The sequence below is a fragment of the Eubalaena glacialis genome, chromosome 20, assembly GCF_028564815.1.
Source record: "Eubalaena glacialis isolate mEubGla1 chromosome 20, mEubGla1.1.hap2.+ XY, whole genome shotgun sequence".
Classification (NCBI taxonomy): Eukaryota; Metazoa; Chordata; class Mammalia; order Artiodactyla; family Balaenidae; genus Eubalaena; species Eubalaena glacialis.
The window spans coordinates 9,776,144-9,793,794 of record NC_083735.1 but is presented as its reverse complement, the minus strand read 5'-3'; the positions used below and the strand labels follow the sequence as shown (position 1 = coordinate 9,793,794).

The 17,651-nt window shown below is 40.3% G+C and overlaps 1 protein-coding gene across 1 annotated transcript in view; it reads right to left on the bottom strand.

Moving 5' to 3' along the window:
* Positions 1 to 17,651, bottom strand: part of CSMD1 (CUB and Sushi multiple domains 1) — a 1,818,880-nt gene that overhangs the window by 283,242 nt on the left and 1,517,987 nt on the right. Inside the window, exons 21-23 of the mRNA XM_061177359.1 lie at positions 17,350 to 17,538; positions 8,848 to 9,017; positions 4,383 to 4,539 (exon numbers count right to left, since the gene is read on the bottom strand). Of these exons, the coding sequence (XP_061033342.1) occupies positions 4,383 to 4,539; positions 8,848 to 9,017; positions 17,350 to 17,538 (516 nt within the window). The remainder of the gene's footprint in view (positions 1 to 4,382; positions 4,540 to 8,847; positions 9,018 to 17,349; positions 17,539 to 17,651) is intronic.

Sequence of the window (17,651 nt, the reverse complement as noted above, 5' to 3'; positions counted from 1 at the left end):
AGACATAGCAATCCACTGTCAATATGATTTTTCCTGATATTTAAGAGCTTTACAATCACTGGGATAACAAAAAAAAAGAAAAGAAAAGGCTTATGTTAAATAAGGTGAAACCCTTATTGGCCTGAGACAGCTCTGCAGAATCTTAGTGCTCCATGGAATGCAGCTTGAATAACAATGATCCAATCTAAGCTTTTAATATTATAGATCAGACATCTGTGCGAGGTACAGAGGGGAATAAAAAATGAACACCCATTGTCCCTGATCTAAAAGAGCTTATGGGTTATGCTTCCACTTGACATAATTGTAGGCTCAGAAGACTATCATCTGTTATGAAAATGGACAAATCTGTAATAAAAAGCAGTGTTTTTCAAGGGAGGTAAACTTTTCCAGTTGTATGTTGCTCTAACCTACTACTCAGAAATCAGCAGTTGCTTAATAAATGTTTACTAACATATTTATTCCTACTTGTCCCAAAGATGTCTGGCTTTTCTTCCTTGCCAATGCCTTTACATATATAAATATCAGTCAATAAATATGGAACTCATCAAAGTGGGATCATCTAAAATATTTGAAAATAAGGTCATCAACAGTTCTGGCCCTTGTTTAGAAGACCTGGATTGGCTCCCAGCTATAACACCCCATAGGTAAAAGCCTCAGCAAACCATTTACAGATTTGGAGACTGAGTTTCTAACTTACGAAGAAGAGTAAAAGGAGCTATTTACCGAGACCCAGAATTGCCAAGATGGTAAAATTAGAAGGTATTGGGTAGTATGCTCTAAATATTAAAGGATATTCAAATACGATTTGTACTCATTTGAAAAACTTCAAGATGTTTATTAAGCTATATATTTACTCTGTTGACTTTTTCTAATCCACTTGTGTGTAGATTAATTACGGATTTGAAACATTTAAATATGAATGTTTCCTTCAGTAATGCAATTAACGAGCAAGAGGCAATTACAAAAGTCTTCTGAAAATAGTTGAAAGTGCCTTCAAATAGTCTTAAGCTTTAATAATTTGCTGAAAACATTTTACAGCCATTCATTATTTCCAAACCATCTTTTAGAGATGAAGATTTGATTCAGGTATTCAACCACATGGTGGGAGTTTGGGATTTCTTAAACTTAATTACCGAGTGTTTAAACCTAAGAATTTAATGTGAAGTCAATAATATTTTGATTATAGCCATCAGCACCATCAGTGCTATATTACAAATATCTTTTCCCATCTGGCAGTGTGTTCCAGCTCCAGGACAATCCTGGAAACAAAACTTGTACCAGGGTAGCATCTGTGTTATTGTAGGTGGAGGAAAGAGGAAAAACAGGCAGAAAAGATAGTTACTCCCATCAAATTGATTATACTAAGAGCTAAATAAATGGAAACCATCGCCAACATTTCTTTCTTCTACTTTTAGAAAGTCTGTGCTGCTATGTTAAAAAAATAAAATCCATATAATTGGAAAGTGCCCAGAAGCAGATCCACAGCTTCAAGGTTTCTCAAAGTTACTCAGAGAAATGGGAGGAAGAGCAAAGGTCCTCACAGTCTGGAGGGTGCCATGGAGAAACAGTGACAACCGTCACATGCTATCTAGTAGGGGCTGAGAATAGCGCATGGAAGCAACTTTTTTTTTTTTTTTTAAACATCTTTATTGGAGTATAATTGCTTTACAGTGTTGTGTTAGTTTCTGCTGTATAACAAAGTGAGTCAGCTCTATGTATACATATATCCCCATATCTCCTCCCTCTTGCGTCTCCCTCCCACCCTCCCTATCCCACCCCTCTAGGTGGTCACTAAGCACGGAGCTGATCTCCCTGTGCTATGCGGCTGCTTCCCACTAGCTACCTGTTTTCCATTTGGTAGTGTATATATGTCCATGCCACTCTCTCACTTCGTCCCAGCTTACCCTTCCCCCTCCCCGTGTCCTCAAGTCCATTCTCTATGTCTGCGTCTTTATTCCCGTCTTGCCCCTAGGTTCTTCAGATCACTTTTTTTTTTTTTTTAGATTCCATATATATGTGTTAGCATACGGTATTTGTTTTTCTCTTTCTGACTTCACTCTGTATGACAGACTCTAGGTCCATCCACCTCACTACAAATAACTCAATTTTGTTTCTTTTTATGGCTGAGTAATATTCTATTGTATATATGTGGAAGCAACTCTTCTTGACAAGGGAAGGTGGGCATGATACACAGAGGAAGCTACAACCTCTAATTTCAATCCCATCACATGTTTTTAGGGCGTATGGACTTTCTTCACTGCCATTTGGAAAATAAAGGGGATGTAAGAATTCTGGAAACAGTCCTGTAACCCCCATCTCAGTGATAAATAAATAAAGTGACTATAAATTCCAGCAGGCTTGAATTTGCTTCTGGATGTCTTTTGCATAACCATGAGAGGATACGAATGAGTGCTCATAAATCAAGAATTACTCTCCTTGGAAATCGTCAGAGGGAAAACAGGATGCGGTAACTAGGGTTGAAAAAGTACTGCAACGTAACGTAGAAGTCTAACATGATACTTTTCCTATGAAGTAGCTGTGAGCTTAGCAACCTCCACACTTGGGCGGCCCTGAGGATGAGGTCGTGAAGATGCACAGAGGAGAGAGGACAGCTCTCGGGCCAAGGTTTTAGCTCTTTGCTTACAAGCCATTGGAAGAAGCACGATTTGTCAGATAGGCCAAAGCAACAAGGGAGGGGGACCCAGGTGTGCATCACAGGAAACTCAGAAAGGCTCCCAGAGCTTTCACATTGTCTTCCTTCTCATGTGCCCATGTTCCTCTAAGGCTGTAAGACCAGTATAAAAACTGGGAAGCGTGTGTTGACACATCCGAGTAATAAATCAAAAACTGATGAGTATTTGATGGAAAACCGGCAGTAGAAGAAAAAAGAGATCACGGCGGTTTACATTTTATCTGTAATCAAAGCAAACTGGTTTGACAAGAGCTCTCTGAAACTTTTTTGAGCATGAAACTCTGAAAAGTAGAATTCTAGTAAACAAAAGTTGTAATTATAAATTTATTTTGTAATACAACTGCTAGTAATTTATTTGCACATGATATAATTAGTATGCTTTCAATTCATGGAGTCTTTTAAATGGTTATTTTCATGAAAGTGAAATGTGAGTTTTCTCATCCTGTCCATGGGACTATAATTCTATTTTTGTCAAAAGGATTATAATTCTTCAACTGTAATTTCACCTACCAAGGGGGATTTGAGGCAATTAATCCTCCTTGAAGGCACCTGGGTTAGCTTTATGTCTGGGATAGTTATTATGTTTTTCAGGCCTTCATTTGCTTATCTGTCAAATAAAGGAATCAGTCTTGATAATCACTAATAGACTTTCATGCTCAAAATTCCAAAATTTTTAATTTCCTATGTCATGGTATTTGGTATCACAAAGATTTTTAATCATTGGGTTGGAGAAGGATTGGACTGTCTTGTATATTTTAAGCATTTTAGCTAATTTATTACTTAATTTTAATTAATAACCTATATCAAATAACTATATTTTTTACTTTATTTTTCTGGAACTAAAAATGTTGAAAATGACAGTTATCACACGTCCAACTTCTCTTTGTTAAAGAACAATTCCTTCTCCTCCTTTGTTTTACCCTCCTCTGTCTTCTTCATATTCATCTTTTTTTAAAAAAACGCATTTTCCATATTGATTTATATTAATTATATTAATTGGGGGGGGCACTAAGAACACGGCTTAAAACTGTGAGCTACAGACCGAATCCTGGTTCCACTGACTCAGACACCTGGTATCCTGGACACACACTCCAATTACTTGTGTTTAGTTTTCTCAGGAGGAAATCAGTTGTGATAAGAAAGCGCTTACAACATAGGGTATATATACACACACGCACACCTATATGTGTGCGTGTGTGTATCTATATGTATAAATTATTATATTTTACACACAAGTAATCTATATTACATAATGTATGGAATCTAATATGTATATGTATAGATAGAAAAGTATTGATGTGTTGTAGGCATTCAAAGACTATTACCATTAATTATATCATTCATTTTAAATCTTTCACATATTGTCTATGAATTTTTGTCAATGTGCATTAAATCACACAATAATTTTAACCCTAATATCTCTTAAATGTCATGATATTTTCTTTTCAGGTACAGTCACATTATGAAAATACTAATACTTCTAAATAAATACGTTTCAAACTCTTACTTCTGGTAATGTGTCTAAATTTACTGCCCGCTCAACAGTGCACAGAATTAAACAGCAATCTAAAACACAGGAGGGGGGCCAGGAAAAAAAATTGATATTTAAAATGTATCATATCAGCAAAGTAACAGATGTATCCTGAGAAAATAAAAGTAAAATGAAATGATTAAGTCGTATGGCACTTACTAGTATAGGTGAGCTGAAAACCCTGGCCAGTGTCAGACCCATTGGAGTTGAACTCCAGCCACAGGTGGTTGGAGGTGCTGTTCAGGATCAGCCCCGTCAACTCATTTTTAGTGAAGGCCCCCAGCGGACGTGATGAACTATCTTTTCCATCGTAGACCTGAGGAGAATTCACAGCACGAGTCCCCTTATCACTTAATTCTGTTTGTATGTCAGCAATTTTAACAAGAAATCCAAATTTTCAAAGATACGATTTTATACAGTACTTTAAAAAGTGACACAGTTTATAGAAAGATGAGTGGATGGAAGACACTGGCAAACAACCTTTTTTCTTTAAGTTTTATCTTTACCGTTAACATTAAAGACAAAAGATTACATTTGTGCCCAGATCATTTTATCTGCATCAAGCTGAACATTCTCTCTGTGTTTATTTAAAATGAAATCATCATGTATTTGCATTTCCAGGTTGCATGGTCCACCATTTTTCCTTCCCTCACAATCCACTTACAAAGGTTGGAAGGATGTGTCATAGTTCAGTGTGAATGTCTCCTCCTCCATCCAAATGTGTTACAAGTCGAGGTGTTGAAACCTTGTCACATTTTGTAGCCCCTGAGCCTGTGGTGACTTTAGTTTTGAATTTGTTATAGCAAAGGAATCCTGTCATGTCCGATATCAGAGAGAAAGGTCATCTTGCTCTGAAGCATTCTGTGACTGACTCCATTTTCCCAGGTGGCTGTACAGCCTGGGTGGATACCCCGAACATTTGGAAGGCAAGTGGACCGGGCTTGGTTCTGAGCGGACATCACGGGTAAGGGACAGGAAGTGATGACTTCCCAGGTCCACACTGGGAGTGCAGGGTTGCCAATCACATTTCCCCAGTGGAGACTGCATCAGACAGTTTTAAGGCGTGGGCACTGGGGGGCGTCCCACAGTACACGTTCCTAATGCCAGAACAAACAGCGTTCACGTTCTAGGAGAAGTTAGTTTTGAGCCCCTCACACTCCCGCTAAGTGGTCAAGACTATAATGCTTCGTGGGAAAGGTTCATCCATTTGCCTCTTGAAACCATTGCAATGGTTCATGGCAAGGAACTGCTGGTATGGATAAGGGCTTTTTAGAAGAAAGAATGAAAATGTATCACATCATACTGGAGAACATCCAGTTCTTTTTGATAAAAAATATCTTATCTAAATAAAGTACATCAAAGTCCCTGGTAGCCTCCCCCATATCTGCCTATTTCTCTCACTTCTTTTCCTTCTCACACAGATTAATTCTTACTTTTCTTCTCCTGCTCTTCATACATAATGCATATGTAAACCATGAATGCTGCTTGACAGACTTACAAATTCACATACTCTTAAATGGAGAAAACACATTTAGAAGAATTAATTTTATGGATCATTATTTGATTTCATTTTAATTAAATACGCATATGCTTGAGTAGGAAAATCAAATACCCTATAACTTCTCATGGAAGCCAGCAACAAGCTAGTGTAGGAAAAATCATTGTTTGGCTTAACATAGATTCATTTGATAGTGAGGTTTCTGGAACCCAGATTATAAAGAGTTTTAAAATCCAGAGCATGCTGGCTCAAAAATAAAGTGTCCAGGCCTCTCCAGCAAGGTCTTAGGTTACTCCACATGTCATGTAATTCTCTGTGATTCATAGAAATCCATGGAGATGAGGGGGCATTAAAGGAAATAAACACACACTTAGGCTCGGTCCTCAAAGCTCTGAAGCATCTTCCACTGTCACCTCCACTGGTCTTAGCTTGTCTGAGTGCTTCTCCGAGATTTAATAGCTTACATGGACAGCGTCTAGCTCCAGGATCCTCATAGCTAAACCACTAAAAATGAACCACTGCCACACTGAATTATTAAGCATCTCTGGAAGAGTAATTCTGTCTTATTTATCTGCATCACCAGCAGTTAGCACTGGGCTTGACAGTAGAAATCCCTGAACGAAAAAGTAACTGACTCGTGGGGATATTATGTTGTCAACTCTCGCAAGGTGAAAATCTGGATTCATGCTTCTCATGTATCACAAATGACAACCCAGGTAGTATTGGAAGGCAAAAGACTTGATGTTTACTTCCAATTAAATTAGTAACAAGCGATTTTAGTTCAGCACAAAACCTCCTAGTTGTATATCCTCATCTACAAGCAGCTGGGATCAAAATGTCCCTTTCAGTCATTAGGAAAAGGTTCCTTGGGTCATATGTTAATACAAGGCTATAACTATTTGCACTACAGACCCTCCTTGGAGCCTGGTACATAATAAATGCCATATGCTCCGAGTGGAATAGCCAAGGGAGCAGATAAGCACAGATTAGAAAACATCACAAGGAATCCTGGAATGACAACGCTGAAAGGACTGGGGAAATCATCCCCACTTTTACAGGAGCTATACCCGAGGGCTCTGTTTCCAGAAGTAACCTCGCTTTCCATTACGTATCCCTATCATGACACTCTCCTTAGAGCTGTATTTCTCTTACACGGTGTTTCCATATGAAACAAGCAAGCATCACGTTTATGCGGGGGAGGGTGCGTACATAAACTCTGGCCTTTGTTAATGGATCACATTACGTGTGCGGGGCGACGTAAGCAGCATTTATGCTCAAAATTCAAGGTAGTCCCACTTGAAATGTTTTTAACTTTTTGATATTTATTAGCATATTCAATTAAAGGTATGTCTGCACAGCATCAAGGTTTTTCAGATGGTTGACAGTTTCTCTGCAATTAAAGGTGGTAAGCAAGATGTTTTTTGATTTTTTTGTTATAATCAACAAGTTTAAACAGCACGCAATCACAAATGAAAATGATTTGCTTCCTTCCATTCCAGTAATATGTATCAGTGTATATTTAATCCAGTGTCTCTAATCACTCGCCTGCACCAAAGTATGGTTAATTGTTCCTTAAAAGTTTGCCTTAAAGGCTTACTGACGTCTAAATTTGAGGTTATCAGAGAATTCAGAAAACAGTTCTTTGATGCAAATTTAACTTTTCTCAGATCCGTGAGGATGTACTAGTTTCATACCTGAAAATCACTTCTTAATTACAGCGACTCATACTGCCAGCATGCGCTTTCGAAAGACTATTACAATGAAAGAACAACTAGAATAAAACCTCTCTCCTGAATTATGACCTTGAAGCACAGTCAAAGGTGGACTTGGAGGAAGTGATGAGCACTTGAGTCTGGAAGCTTCTGTTGACCTGTGCACATAACGGAACCTACCAGCGACCCCACTTGCAACAGAGGACACACCTGGAGGGCACTAAGTTTCCCCTCTTAGCAGGCTCTTTGCATAGCTTCTTAATGCTCACAGCTTCAAGTGAGTCAAATCTACTGCGTCTGGGATGGAGCATTGTGTGTGTCCATGTAGATGCACATATGACTGAAAAACCCTAGAACTTTAGAAAGGGGATGAGATGTGTCCCTCTCTTGCCATAAACAAGCCATGTGGCCTGGACAAGTCGCTTACTTCCCAGTGGAACAAGCAGGTGGACGGGCTGGATGACGGCCAGTGTTGGTCTTTGTTGCTCAAAGCCACTCTCTTTCAAGGCCCTGAGGCTCGGGCTACAAGTGCCAACTACTCAGCCCCTAGAGCCAGGGAGGTCCCCAGGTTCCTGAAATAGTCACAGGAGAGGTGGAAACTATTTCAGAAGTCTTAGAAGTTTGGGGGCATTTGCAGTTGGAGCTCAAGGCAAGACCTGGGTGCCCCTTGAATCCATCCCCCTGCCTGTTTCCCTGGAGTCCCTCTGGAATGTGAGTGGTGTGCTCCACCTGGAGCAGTTCCCCGAGGCTCTGATGCTTTGAGTCATCTACTGCACTGACCCTTGATCCTGGTCCCACGCCTAGCACACCTCGGAGTCCTGTGAACACAGCTCAGACTGGCTGAGTGAGATTCTGCCTCATCCTGGCTTGGCTTCTCCACATCAACCCTGCTTTGTGGTCCAGCAACAGTGGCAGGACTTGCTTCTACTCTCACATCAAAATCCTTCTAGCTCTGAAGGATGCTCTGTCATGATCACATTTACAAATCAAGAGCTACTGTAGAAAGGGTTGGTCTGGGGATCCTGCAAGTTTTTTTTTACAGTTATTAGCATGTGCTAGGAACAATGCTAGAAATATGTATCTATAGTATTTAATCCTCAAAACATCACAAAAAGGTAGGTACCATTGCATGTTTTTACATATAAGAAAAATAAGGCTTAAAAATGTTAAATAATATCCCTAAAATACACAACTAATAAATTTTAGATCCAGGATTATAGACTTAGGTAAAGTCCACATACACATGATACTATAGGCCACCTTCTCAAACCAGCTGGATAAACCAATTGGGAAAATATGTGTATATATAAAGATACATTAATATATGTATATATCTACGTATATAGATGGATCAATATTATATTTATTCCTTGAGAAGGAAAGATGGAGTCCTATTAAAACAGATTTTTTTTACCTTTAGAATATCTCCTTCAAACAGCTGGAAGCTTCGTGCTCTGAGATGGATCCCCTTGCCAGCTTCTGTTTCAATTTTATAGATACACTCATGGTTATTATCATAATTTGATGGGAAATTTGGAGACAGTAATGTTCCTTCATTTCCTTTGACACTTGCTCCACATTCAGCTAAAATAAATAGGACAGTAAAAAAAGAAAGAGGATTCAAAAGTGGAATTACTGATTTTAATAAATAAAAACTTTTAAATCATGACAGCCCTCTTTTCTCTCAATGTATATCTGCTAGCACCATACTGTTTTTATAGATTAGTGACTTCTTTCTACTGTTTTATCAACTGGACAGGAAAGATACCCCCATTCATCCCATTTTCCAGATTTTCTTATTTCTTTTAATAGAATGCATCTTACTGCTAACTTACAAAGAATTCTAGAATAAAACAGGTATGCCCGAGCACTCTGGCTGTATCACTGGCAGTCACCTCTCTGTGCCCCATCTCTGCTTCATGAAGCATCCCCGTCAATTCCAATGTGCTGACTCGACAGTTATGTCCACGCAGTTTTCCCACGTTGGTATTCTGTGGCCTCAACCTGGATGCATTTAAAGGGGAGTCTAACCGTGGACCAAACCACGGAGTCCCCCGCTACTGTCTCACAGCACTGAGCCCACCCGCCTGTCCCGGGACAGAAGCCCTTTCGGCGGCAGAAAATACGTTCTTCTCCCCTTGACGAAAGGAGAGGGCAATTCACCTCTACACCCAAATTTGCATAAAGAACTTTAATCAGAGTAAAAATGAAAATAAATATAGCTCTCCACTTTCTGCCAACTTGGAGAAAGTCACCTAAACTCTCAGCACCTGTTTCCTCACCTATGAAAGTGAGAGAGTTAGGCTAACTCCTAAAATTCTATTCGTCCAAAACAATCATAAAATAATAAAATTGCTCTGTGTATGTGTGTGTGTTTGCTTATGCATGTGTGTGCATCTGTGTGTGCATGTGCGTGTGCATCTCTGTGTGTCTGTGTCTGTGTGACAAGAGTGCTCCATGCGATTCTGCACAAAATAATTTATTGGCCACATTATGTGAAACGCACAGTAATTTTTAAAATTTCAACAAAGTAAGTCTGAGTGTGAAGAATAACGATCAACTTGTAAACTGAAAATCAGTAAAATGCCTACATGTAACGGGGGTGAGAGAGAGGGGGACAGGGTTCAGTTTAAGGGGGCTGCTTGAGGTATCACTCAACTTTGGCAGATGTCCCGTGCGTGCCCATTTTCATAATTCCAAGTCTCTGACATCCCCGTCTTCGCTTGACAATCACTGAAATCAGCTGCACCACGAGCCTTCCCTGGCCTGATTGATGGAAGGAATAAGCTGGAGATTCACGATCAGCTCATGATGACTTGTGTCCTTGAATCTCATGATGTCCCCATGTAGAAGGGTCGGGGAGAAAATCAGGGAGAGAAACACAGGAGAACTTGGCTCACCTGCCCCTGATCTTTCCCTCCATAAGAACCTGAAGGAGGGTTTTATGGGAAACAGTGTTGAGAAAGAAGCACAGGGAAGTGGTGACCCCAAAACATGGCAATGGGATTTTACAATTATAATTTTAAAATTAAAAATCAAATTTACGTCTTTTTATTACTTTATAAGTTTGAAAAAACATCTCTTGCAACTGAAGACGTAATAAATACTGATAGAGTGGCACCTAGACCATTTTTAGTCTAAGGGGTGCTTTGGAAGGGATACTTCTTATGGCTACTGTAACTGGTTGTGTGGGTTTGGGTTTACCGCATACATGACTGCATCAGGCCCATCGTGCACTGCGTTCACTGGACATCCACTGTGAAGTGTGGGCAGCCTTGCGTCAAACATCCTTTGAGGTGGGCAGGAGGTAAAAGGGATAATGAGGGCCTTGGGCCCCCCTCTGGCCATCAGGAGATGCGTGGTCATCTTTCTTGACTGAATGAGGTCAAGAGGCTGGGGGGAGGGGGGGTTGAAGGACACCCGGGGGAATTAGCTCAACACAGTGCTGAGTCCACACACCTTGAACCCAAAATGTGGCATGAGAGCTTTGCCACTCTGGGGTAACTGTGAAAACTGCCTGCAAGAAGTCCCTGTGTGTCTTCAGGGGGCTGTCCCATGAGGAGGGCAAAGCCAAGGAGACCCACTCCAATCGGCTCCAGCCCTGCGATCCTGGGAAGGACGTGCTTTTCCCTCCCTGAGGCAGGGGAGCCTACATCTCTCTCTGTTGTCTGGAGGCTCTGCTCCTACGTTCGGCAGGTGTGTTCTCTTGCTCTCCTTATGGTTGGAATTCCTTTCTTTGGGTCTTCACACCACTTTGTTTCTATTCCCTTCTTCTCCTTGACAGACTTGCCACACAGAGAATTTTCCAGGCTCAGGAGTGTCCTTTTTTAAACGTAGACTTAGTCTATCACAATAAGGCTGATGTGTAAATGGTATATGTCACACACTTTTCTAAGTTCTTCAGTTACATTAAATCACTTAACCCTCACAATAACCTTATGTGATGAGGTAATAAACCCCGTTTTACAGATAAGGAAACTGAAGCACAGACTAGCTCAAAAGTAGTTTTTCCCAAGGTCACACCACTAGTACAGACGCATTATTGATTTGATATAACCTCTAAGTGCTTAGCTTAGGAAAAGAATTGTGGACTTTTAAAAAATCCTAATTAATGATGAATATACTTTATAATTAAAAGTTCATAATATTATTCATAATTATCGGTAATGAAACTAGCAGAGCAAAATTTTGTTGTAGAAGAGTATACTTTTAAGGATTTTATCCAGATAGGATAAAAGTTAAGGTACCAATTAACTGAGGTTATATTTGCTTTCACATTAGCATTTAGGACATTAATCATTTATTTCTCATAATACAACAAAAAGGCAGGACTAGAAAGAAGGCTTTAGCATTTGGATAGCCGGGGAGAAAAAATTTATCAAATCTCAAGATATAATTTTACATGGCTTTTTGTGAAGATTTGGATTCTGGGATTTTTTTCTAAAGCAAATATATAATAAGAGATGCTAATTAAGTGCAAGTCTACACTACATAGAAATAATGAGTGTGGGAGATTAATTGGCCAGTTGTAACTGGTAATTCTTTGCAGAGAAGCAATGCCATTGCTTTAACTTGTAGAAAGATGGGGAAAAAGTGACCAGCCACCTCACCCACACATCTCTGTCTCACTTTATACTCACCTCTTGAATACAAAATCTCCACTAGCGTCAGAGCAACTATTTCTCATAACCTGAGATGCAAGTAAAGTTTCTAAGTGAATAAGCAATAACAATTAATTTACTCATGATACATCTGTGAGTGAACCTAAACATACATGGCACGTGCACTTAAAAGTGGAAGGTCAGAATTCATTATTCCAGAGTATACAGTACAGGACTTAAAAGATAGTCTTTATTCAAATTTTTCTCCAAGAATATGAAATTGCTTGTAGAGTATACAAACTTGGTACATCAATTTAAAAAGTCTATTTTACTACAGTGTTTTATTTAATATAGCCATATAATATGCATTATTACTATTTGATTTATATCTGTATTGCTTTATATTCTTCAAAGATTTTCATGCAGATCATCATGTAATTATTTTATTTTTTAAAATTGTTGCTTTCCTCGGTTTTAGGCAATTATTTGTGTTTGACACTATTCCGATGAACATGGGTGGCTGTTGCTGGAGTTGTTTTCTGATTTTATGTGAAGACCAATAAGAAAATATGACCTTTTACAGGCTGAACATGATCAGCCATTTGGTCTTGAGGGTCTTGGTTCATTCTGACTTGGTTCCATAGCAGGCTGGAAACATCAAAGGTCTGGTGAGAAATGCGGGTCGGGGACCTGGAGCTACAGCACATGGCGAAGTCTCAGGTGTGAGACATGTGGGTGTTTAGGTGGCCTTACGGACGTGACAAAGCAGGGGAACATTTGAGAGGACTTCGGGGATCTGGCTGTAAAGAGAGACTGGACCAGACGGCAGTGGGTGTATGGGTGTCACTGAACCAGGGTCCCTGGAGAGTTTGGAGCACAGAGGTGTCCTGATAAACATCTGTTTGGAAAAGAGGAGATGCACTAAAAGAAAACAGTGAATCCTAAACACTCTAAAGGAAAACGCAAAGAGTGTTGTAGTGCAAAAACGGACATGTCAACAAATTCTAGAATTCCCAGTCCAGAGGAACACACTGGAAGATCAAATAAGTAATTGTAGAGCCTATAAAATGTACTAACACTTTGCCCAGCTGGGTACAGCCATCTGTTTTTCTTTTGGTCTATTTGTCACTTGCACAGAGTGCATTTTTATAACTATTATATCATTAAATAAATACAACAATTCCATGAGGTCAGTATCAACACTAAATCCATTTTATAGATGAGGAAACTGAGACAGTGTTAGGTTAATAATTAACTTGCTCAAGATCACATGGAGGGGGGCGTTGGTGGAGCTGTGATCTGAACTCCAGCTGGTCTGGTAATAACCACATTATGTTTGTCAAAATACAATAGCGATAATTAATTACATTTATAGATGTTAAGTAACCCACGAGGAACACGTATGAAGGTATGACTCCAAAAGAGTAGGAACATGAGGCTGTTGTGGGAAACACACCTTCCAAACGTCTTAATTGAATGTCTCACAAAATGTCCTGCCAAGGAACAGGAATGCCTGCATTGGCATCCTGTTTCTGAGGCAGGCCAATGACTTAAATTTATTTCGAATTAAATCAACTAGTGCACAAAGACGAATGCAACACATTTCCAACTGCAAGAATAGAAACGTGTCAAGAAGACTGAGGAAGGTGCACTAAAGCCTGAGACGCTGTCCCACAGGAGATAACTGAGTGAAATACAACAAACGGTAAAAAGCAGGTGCTCAGAAAATGTAAGTCATCAGAATTTCAGAAATTCTTTGACTTGATTTCAGACATCCATTGCAAATCTCCATTCCTAGAGCAATTAAATGGATCAATTTTCAGTTCTTCCCATAATCCATTTAAAGTGATTTTAAGATGAATGAATGTAATTTCCCTTAAAATGAATCATTTGCTCTTTTTTATAAAGAACCTCCTGAAACTGTAATTAAAATTGAATTGTCATTGAGAGTTTTGTAATGGAACTAAACTTATTAAAATTAAATTAACAAAACAGAAAGGAGTCAATTGATTTTTCAGTTAATTCTTCTGTACAAAAGCATCAACCCATGAGGTGGTCTTAGCAGCTCTGGGTGATGTAACAGAACACAGACAAGAGGCTTAAAGAATAACATTTAGTTCTCACAGCTCTGGAAGCTGGAAGTCCACATCCATAGCACTAACCATATTATTTGTAAGCAATAATAAATATTCAATATCAATAAATATTTTATTGGGGATATTAATTTACTATTTGATAGTAACACAGTAGATGAAAATCTATGCTCTCTCAATCTGCCTACTTATGCTAATCTGGGTTCCAATTCTGTTGCTGAAGAACTTACCCCCCTAAATACTACCGAGGCTTTGCAATGCCCCTCATCTCACAGGGCCGCTTCTCAGCCCAGGTGTTCACTAGAACTTCTATTTATCACCAGATGTTTATTAGAAAAAGGTAAGGTAGCATTCTCATAATCCACTTGGCACTCCTCCAGGGTCACCTGTGATCTTTGGATTGGATTTGCAACTTTTGTCTAGGGATAGATTATTCTTATTTCTATGATTTTACAGGAAGAAAGACAGGCACAGCGTGCTAATGAATCAAACTTTGAGATCAAGATAGGAGCTTCCGAGAGAAATAATGTTTGTTTGACAAACATGTATTGAATAAGGCACAGAGCTGGATTTAGGGCTAAGGCAGCCTCCACTGTAAGGAAAGGTCAGCCTAACGGGAGCAACAGCAATAGGAAGACAAGTTTACTGGAGTACAGTGGTTATCCTGGAAGGTCCCTCTCTAGCCGGTGGGTAAGGGGGTAGAAAGAGCTTACATGGGAGGTGAGTTCCAAAATGAGGAAGTCAGCCTGGCAGAAAAGGGGGTGCACGTTGCAAATGAGGGAGCAGTGTAGGGAGAGGCTTGAGCATAAGAGAGAACCAGGGCAATTTCAGGTCCTGTGCAGCCTTGGTGTGTGCGAGCCCAAGTACATGAGTGAGCTGGGCAAGACGTCGGAGAGTCTGGCCAGTGAATAAGGGGCCTGCGTCCCCGGCGAGTGGAGGGTTTGTTCTGCACATTATGGGAGCTGATTCACGGGTTCTGTTAAGGGGGATGGATTTGTGAAGTTCTGAATTCGGACAGATCACTCTGGGGGCTGCAGCAACAGTGGTTGGGGGCTGTCCTGGAGGTGGGGAGCATCTTCAGGATGTGAAGCTGAGAGCCTTCCCAAGGCTGGGCAGAGAGGATGATCGGGGAGCCTCCCTGGAGAGCTGGGGAGAGGCAGAATCTTCAGAACTAGCAACTAATTCAACGTGGAGAATGAGAGAAAGGGAGAAATGAGAACTCCCAGGTGCCACGTGGGTCACCTGGTGGATTTTAGTGCCTTACTAACATGTTTATTTAAAGGTCTCTTGTGGCCAGATGGGCTGGAAGGAAAGTCAGGAAGCAGTAGGTAAAATACAAGAGGTGAAATACAGAATGGCCCCGCCAGGCCATTCTCTCAGTGCAGTGCAGGGCTGAAAGGCCTGGTTTTAGGTGCTCTGTGTTGGAATCTTGCTGGCTGTGTGCCGGTGGGCAAAGGCCTTAAGTTCTTTGTGCCTCGGTGTTGCCATCTGTAGAATGCAACTGACAATAATAGTGCTTACCTCATAGAGGTGTCTGGGGGATTAAATAAGATAACTCATGGAGAGAGCTCAGAGCAGTGCTGGTCTAGAATCAGTGCTCAATAAACATGAACTATTATTTCAACCCCCGTTACTCCTCATTTTATACTTTAGGCAACAGTGTAAAACCCCAAATAACAAGACTAAGAGTGTAAAGATAATGAATCTAGATAAAATAACAGAATAATGCAAATGGAATATTATAATCGATAGACAATGTTACATATGTGGATTAAGGCTTTGACTTCATTGAGTTGGGAATGTTTTCCCCCAGATTTTAAACTATCTTGCTCAGTAATTTCCAATTTGGGGCATATGGATTCTAGGCAACTCTGGGAACATCTAGGATCATCTAGAAAATATTGTACCTTTTTTTCTTGAGATAGTGTTCAAAATTGGCATCCAAATCTCAAATAAAAATCATAACTAAAAAAAAAAAAGTGAGAACTACTGTTTTAGGAGAAAGCCACATCATAGAAAGATCAGATATGTGCCCTGGCAAGGGATAAAGATGATTTGATTCATATTCACTTGTCTAATTTTTTTATAATGAAGTCCTCACTATCCTACTATCTATGGCATACTGGAACACAAAAAGACAGTATATTAACTTTTGAACCACATAATATTCCTAAATAATTGAAGAGATTCTGTGCATTGGAAAAATCTGGTTTACTAAGTTAACAACTTAGCATTTTTATGGGTTATGAAATCTTATTTTCACAACTTCCCCACCTGCCTCTAGTTTATCACCTGGTAAGATCACAGGTGCCTCAAGGACTCAGAAGGCTCACAATTAAGGGGGTCCATGGTTCATCACTAGACAAATGTCATAATGCTACATTAGCCAGTTTCTGTGACTTTAAAGGACAGCTTGTACGCCCTTTACATGCTGAGCAACGTGGCCAAGGGGCAGGCAGCAGATATTGCCTCTGGGGCTGATGACCAGACCCTCTAGACCCGCAGCCAAGATTCCATAGTTAAACTGAGCCACCACAATTCTCTGAGGAACTCCCTACAGCAGCACAGGTTCAGATTAACAATAAATACACCCCACTGAACGGGCATCTTAATTCCGTCTTAGCACAGTGCCTAGTTTCAAGTACCTAAATAAAGATTCCTACTACTCTCTGGAATGACCTCTTGAAATCTTCAAGAACACTGTGAAAAAGCTAATTCAGTGTTAAAATGTCTACAATGCCCACTTTGTGAGAGTATGCACGATCATCTAATCAGAGTTAAAGTGTAAAAAAACAACAAAATGAGTATTTTAAATTGTCCGCATCATTATACCAGGTGATACCACTGCTCTTAAGCAACAGAATTGTCAAAGGTTGTGTTAATACAGCATGGCTTCTAGCTTTTATTTTGTCTTTTGTCCCAGGTATATAGTGTGTGTGTGTGTGTGTGTATATATATATATATTTTTTCTCCTCCATAAATATGCTTGACACATGCTTTAGTTTCACTCCTCTTCAGTCAGGACGTCTTAGGGCTGAAAGGGGCTGGCTTTACTGATGAGGTAACCACAGCCCAGAGAGGCCCCCTCCTCCACCTCCCCGGGGAGCGGAGCGCCCGCCCAGTGCCGGCCTCCTGCCCTCCCATGCCTGGCGGGGCCCTGCACGCTGACCGCGCCGCGCCCTGCCCCCCGGGTGAATGAAATGAAAGCACGTGACCACCTACCCACACACCTTGGCAGAGATGCGCTCCATACACGACGGCCCCCGCCCAGGCACTTGAGCTTGGTTGCACCTTCTAAGCGATAACCTGGGAAGCACGAAAACGTCAGAGAGTCTCCAACTCCGAAGTGAAAACCGATTCTCCTGCTGAAAGCAGGGACGCCAGGATCGTCACAAGGCTCGAGGTCATATTCTGAGACATGAAGAGACAGAGTACACTTGTGGGAACCCAGGTAAATACTCAAAAATTATTTAGCAAGAATAAAAAGGTGCTATTACTTAAAAAATAAACATATATATATATAT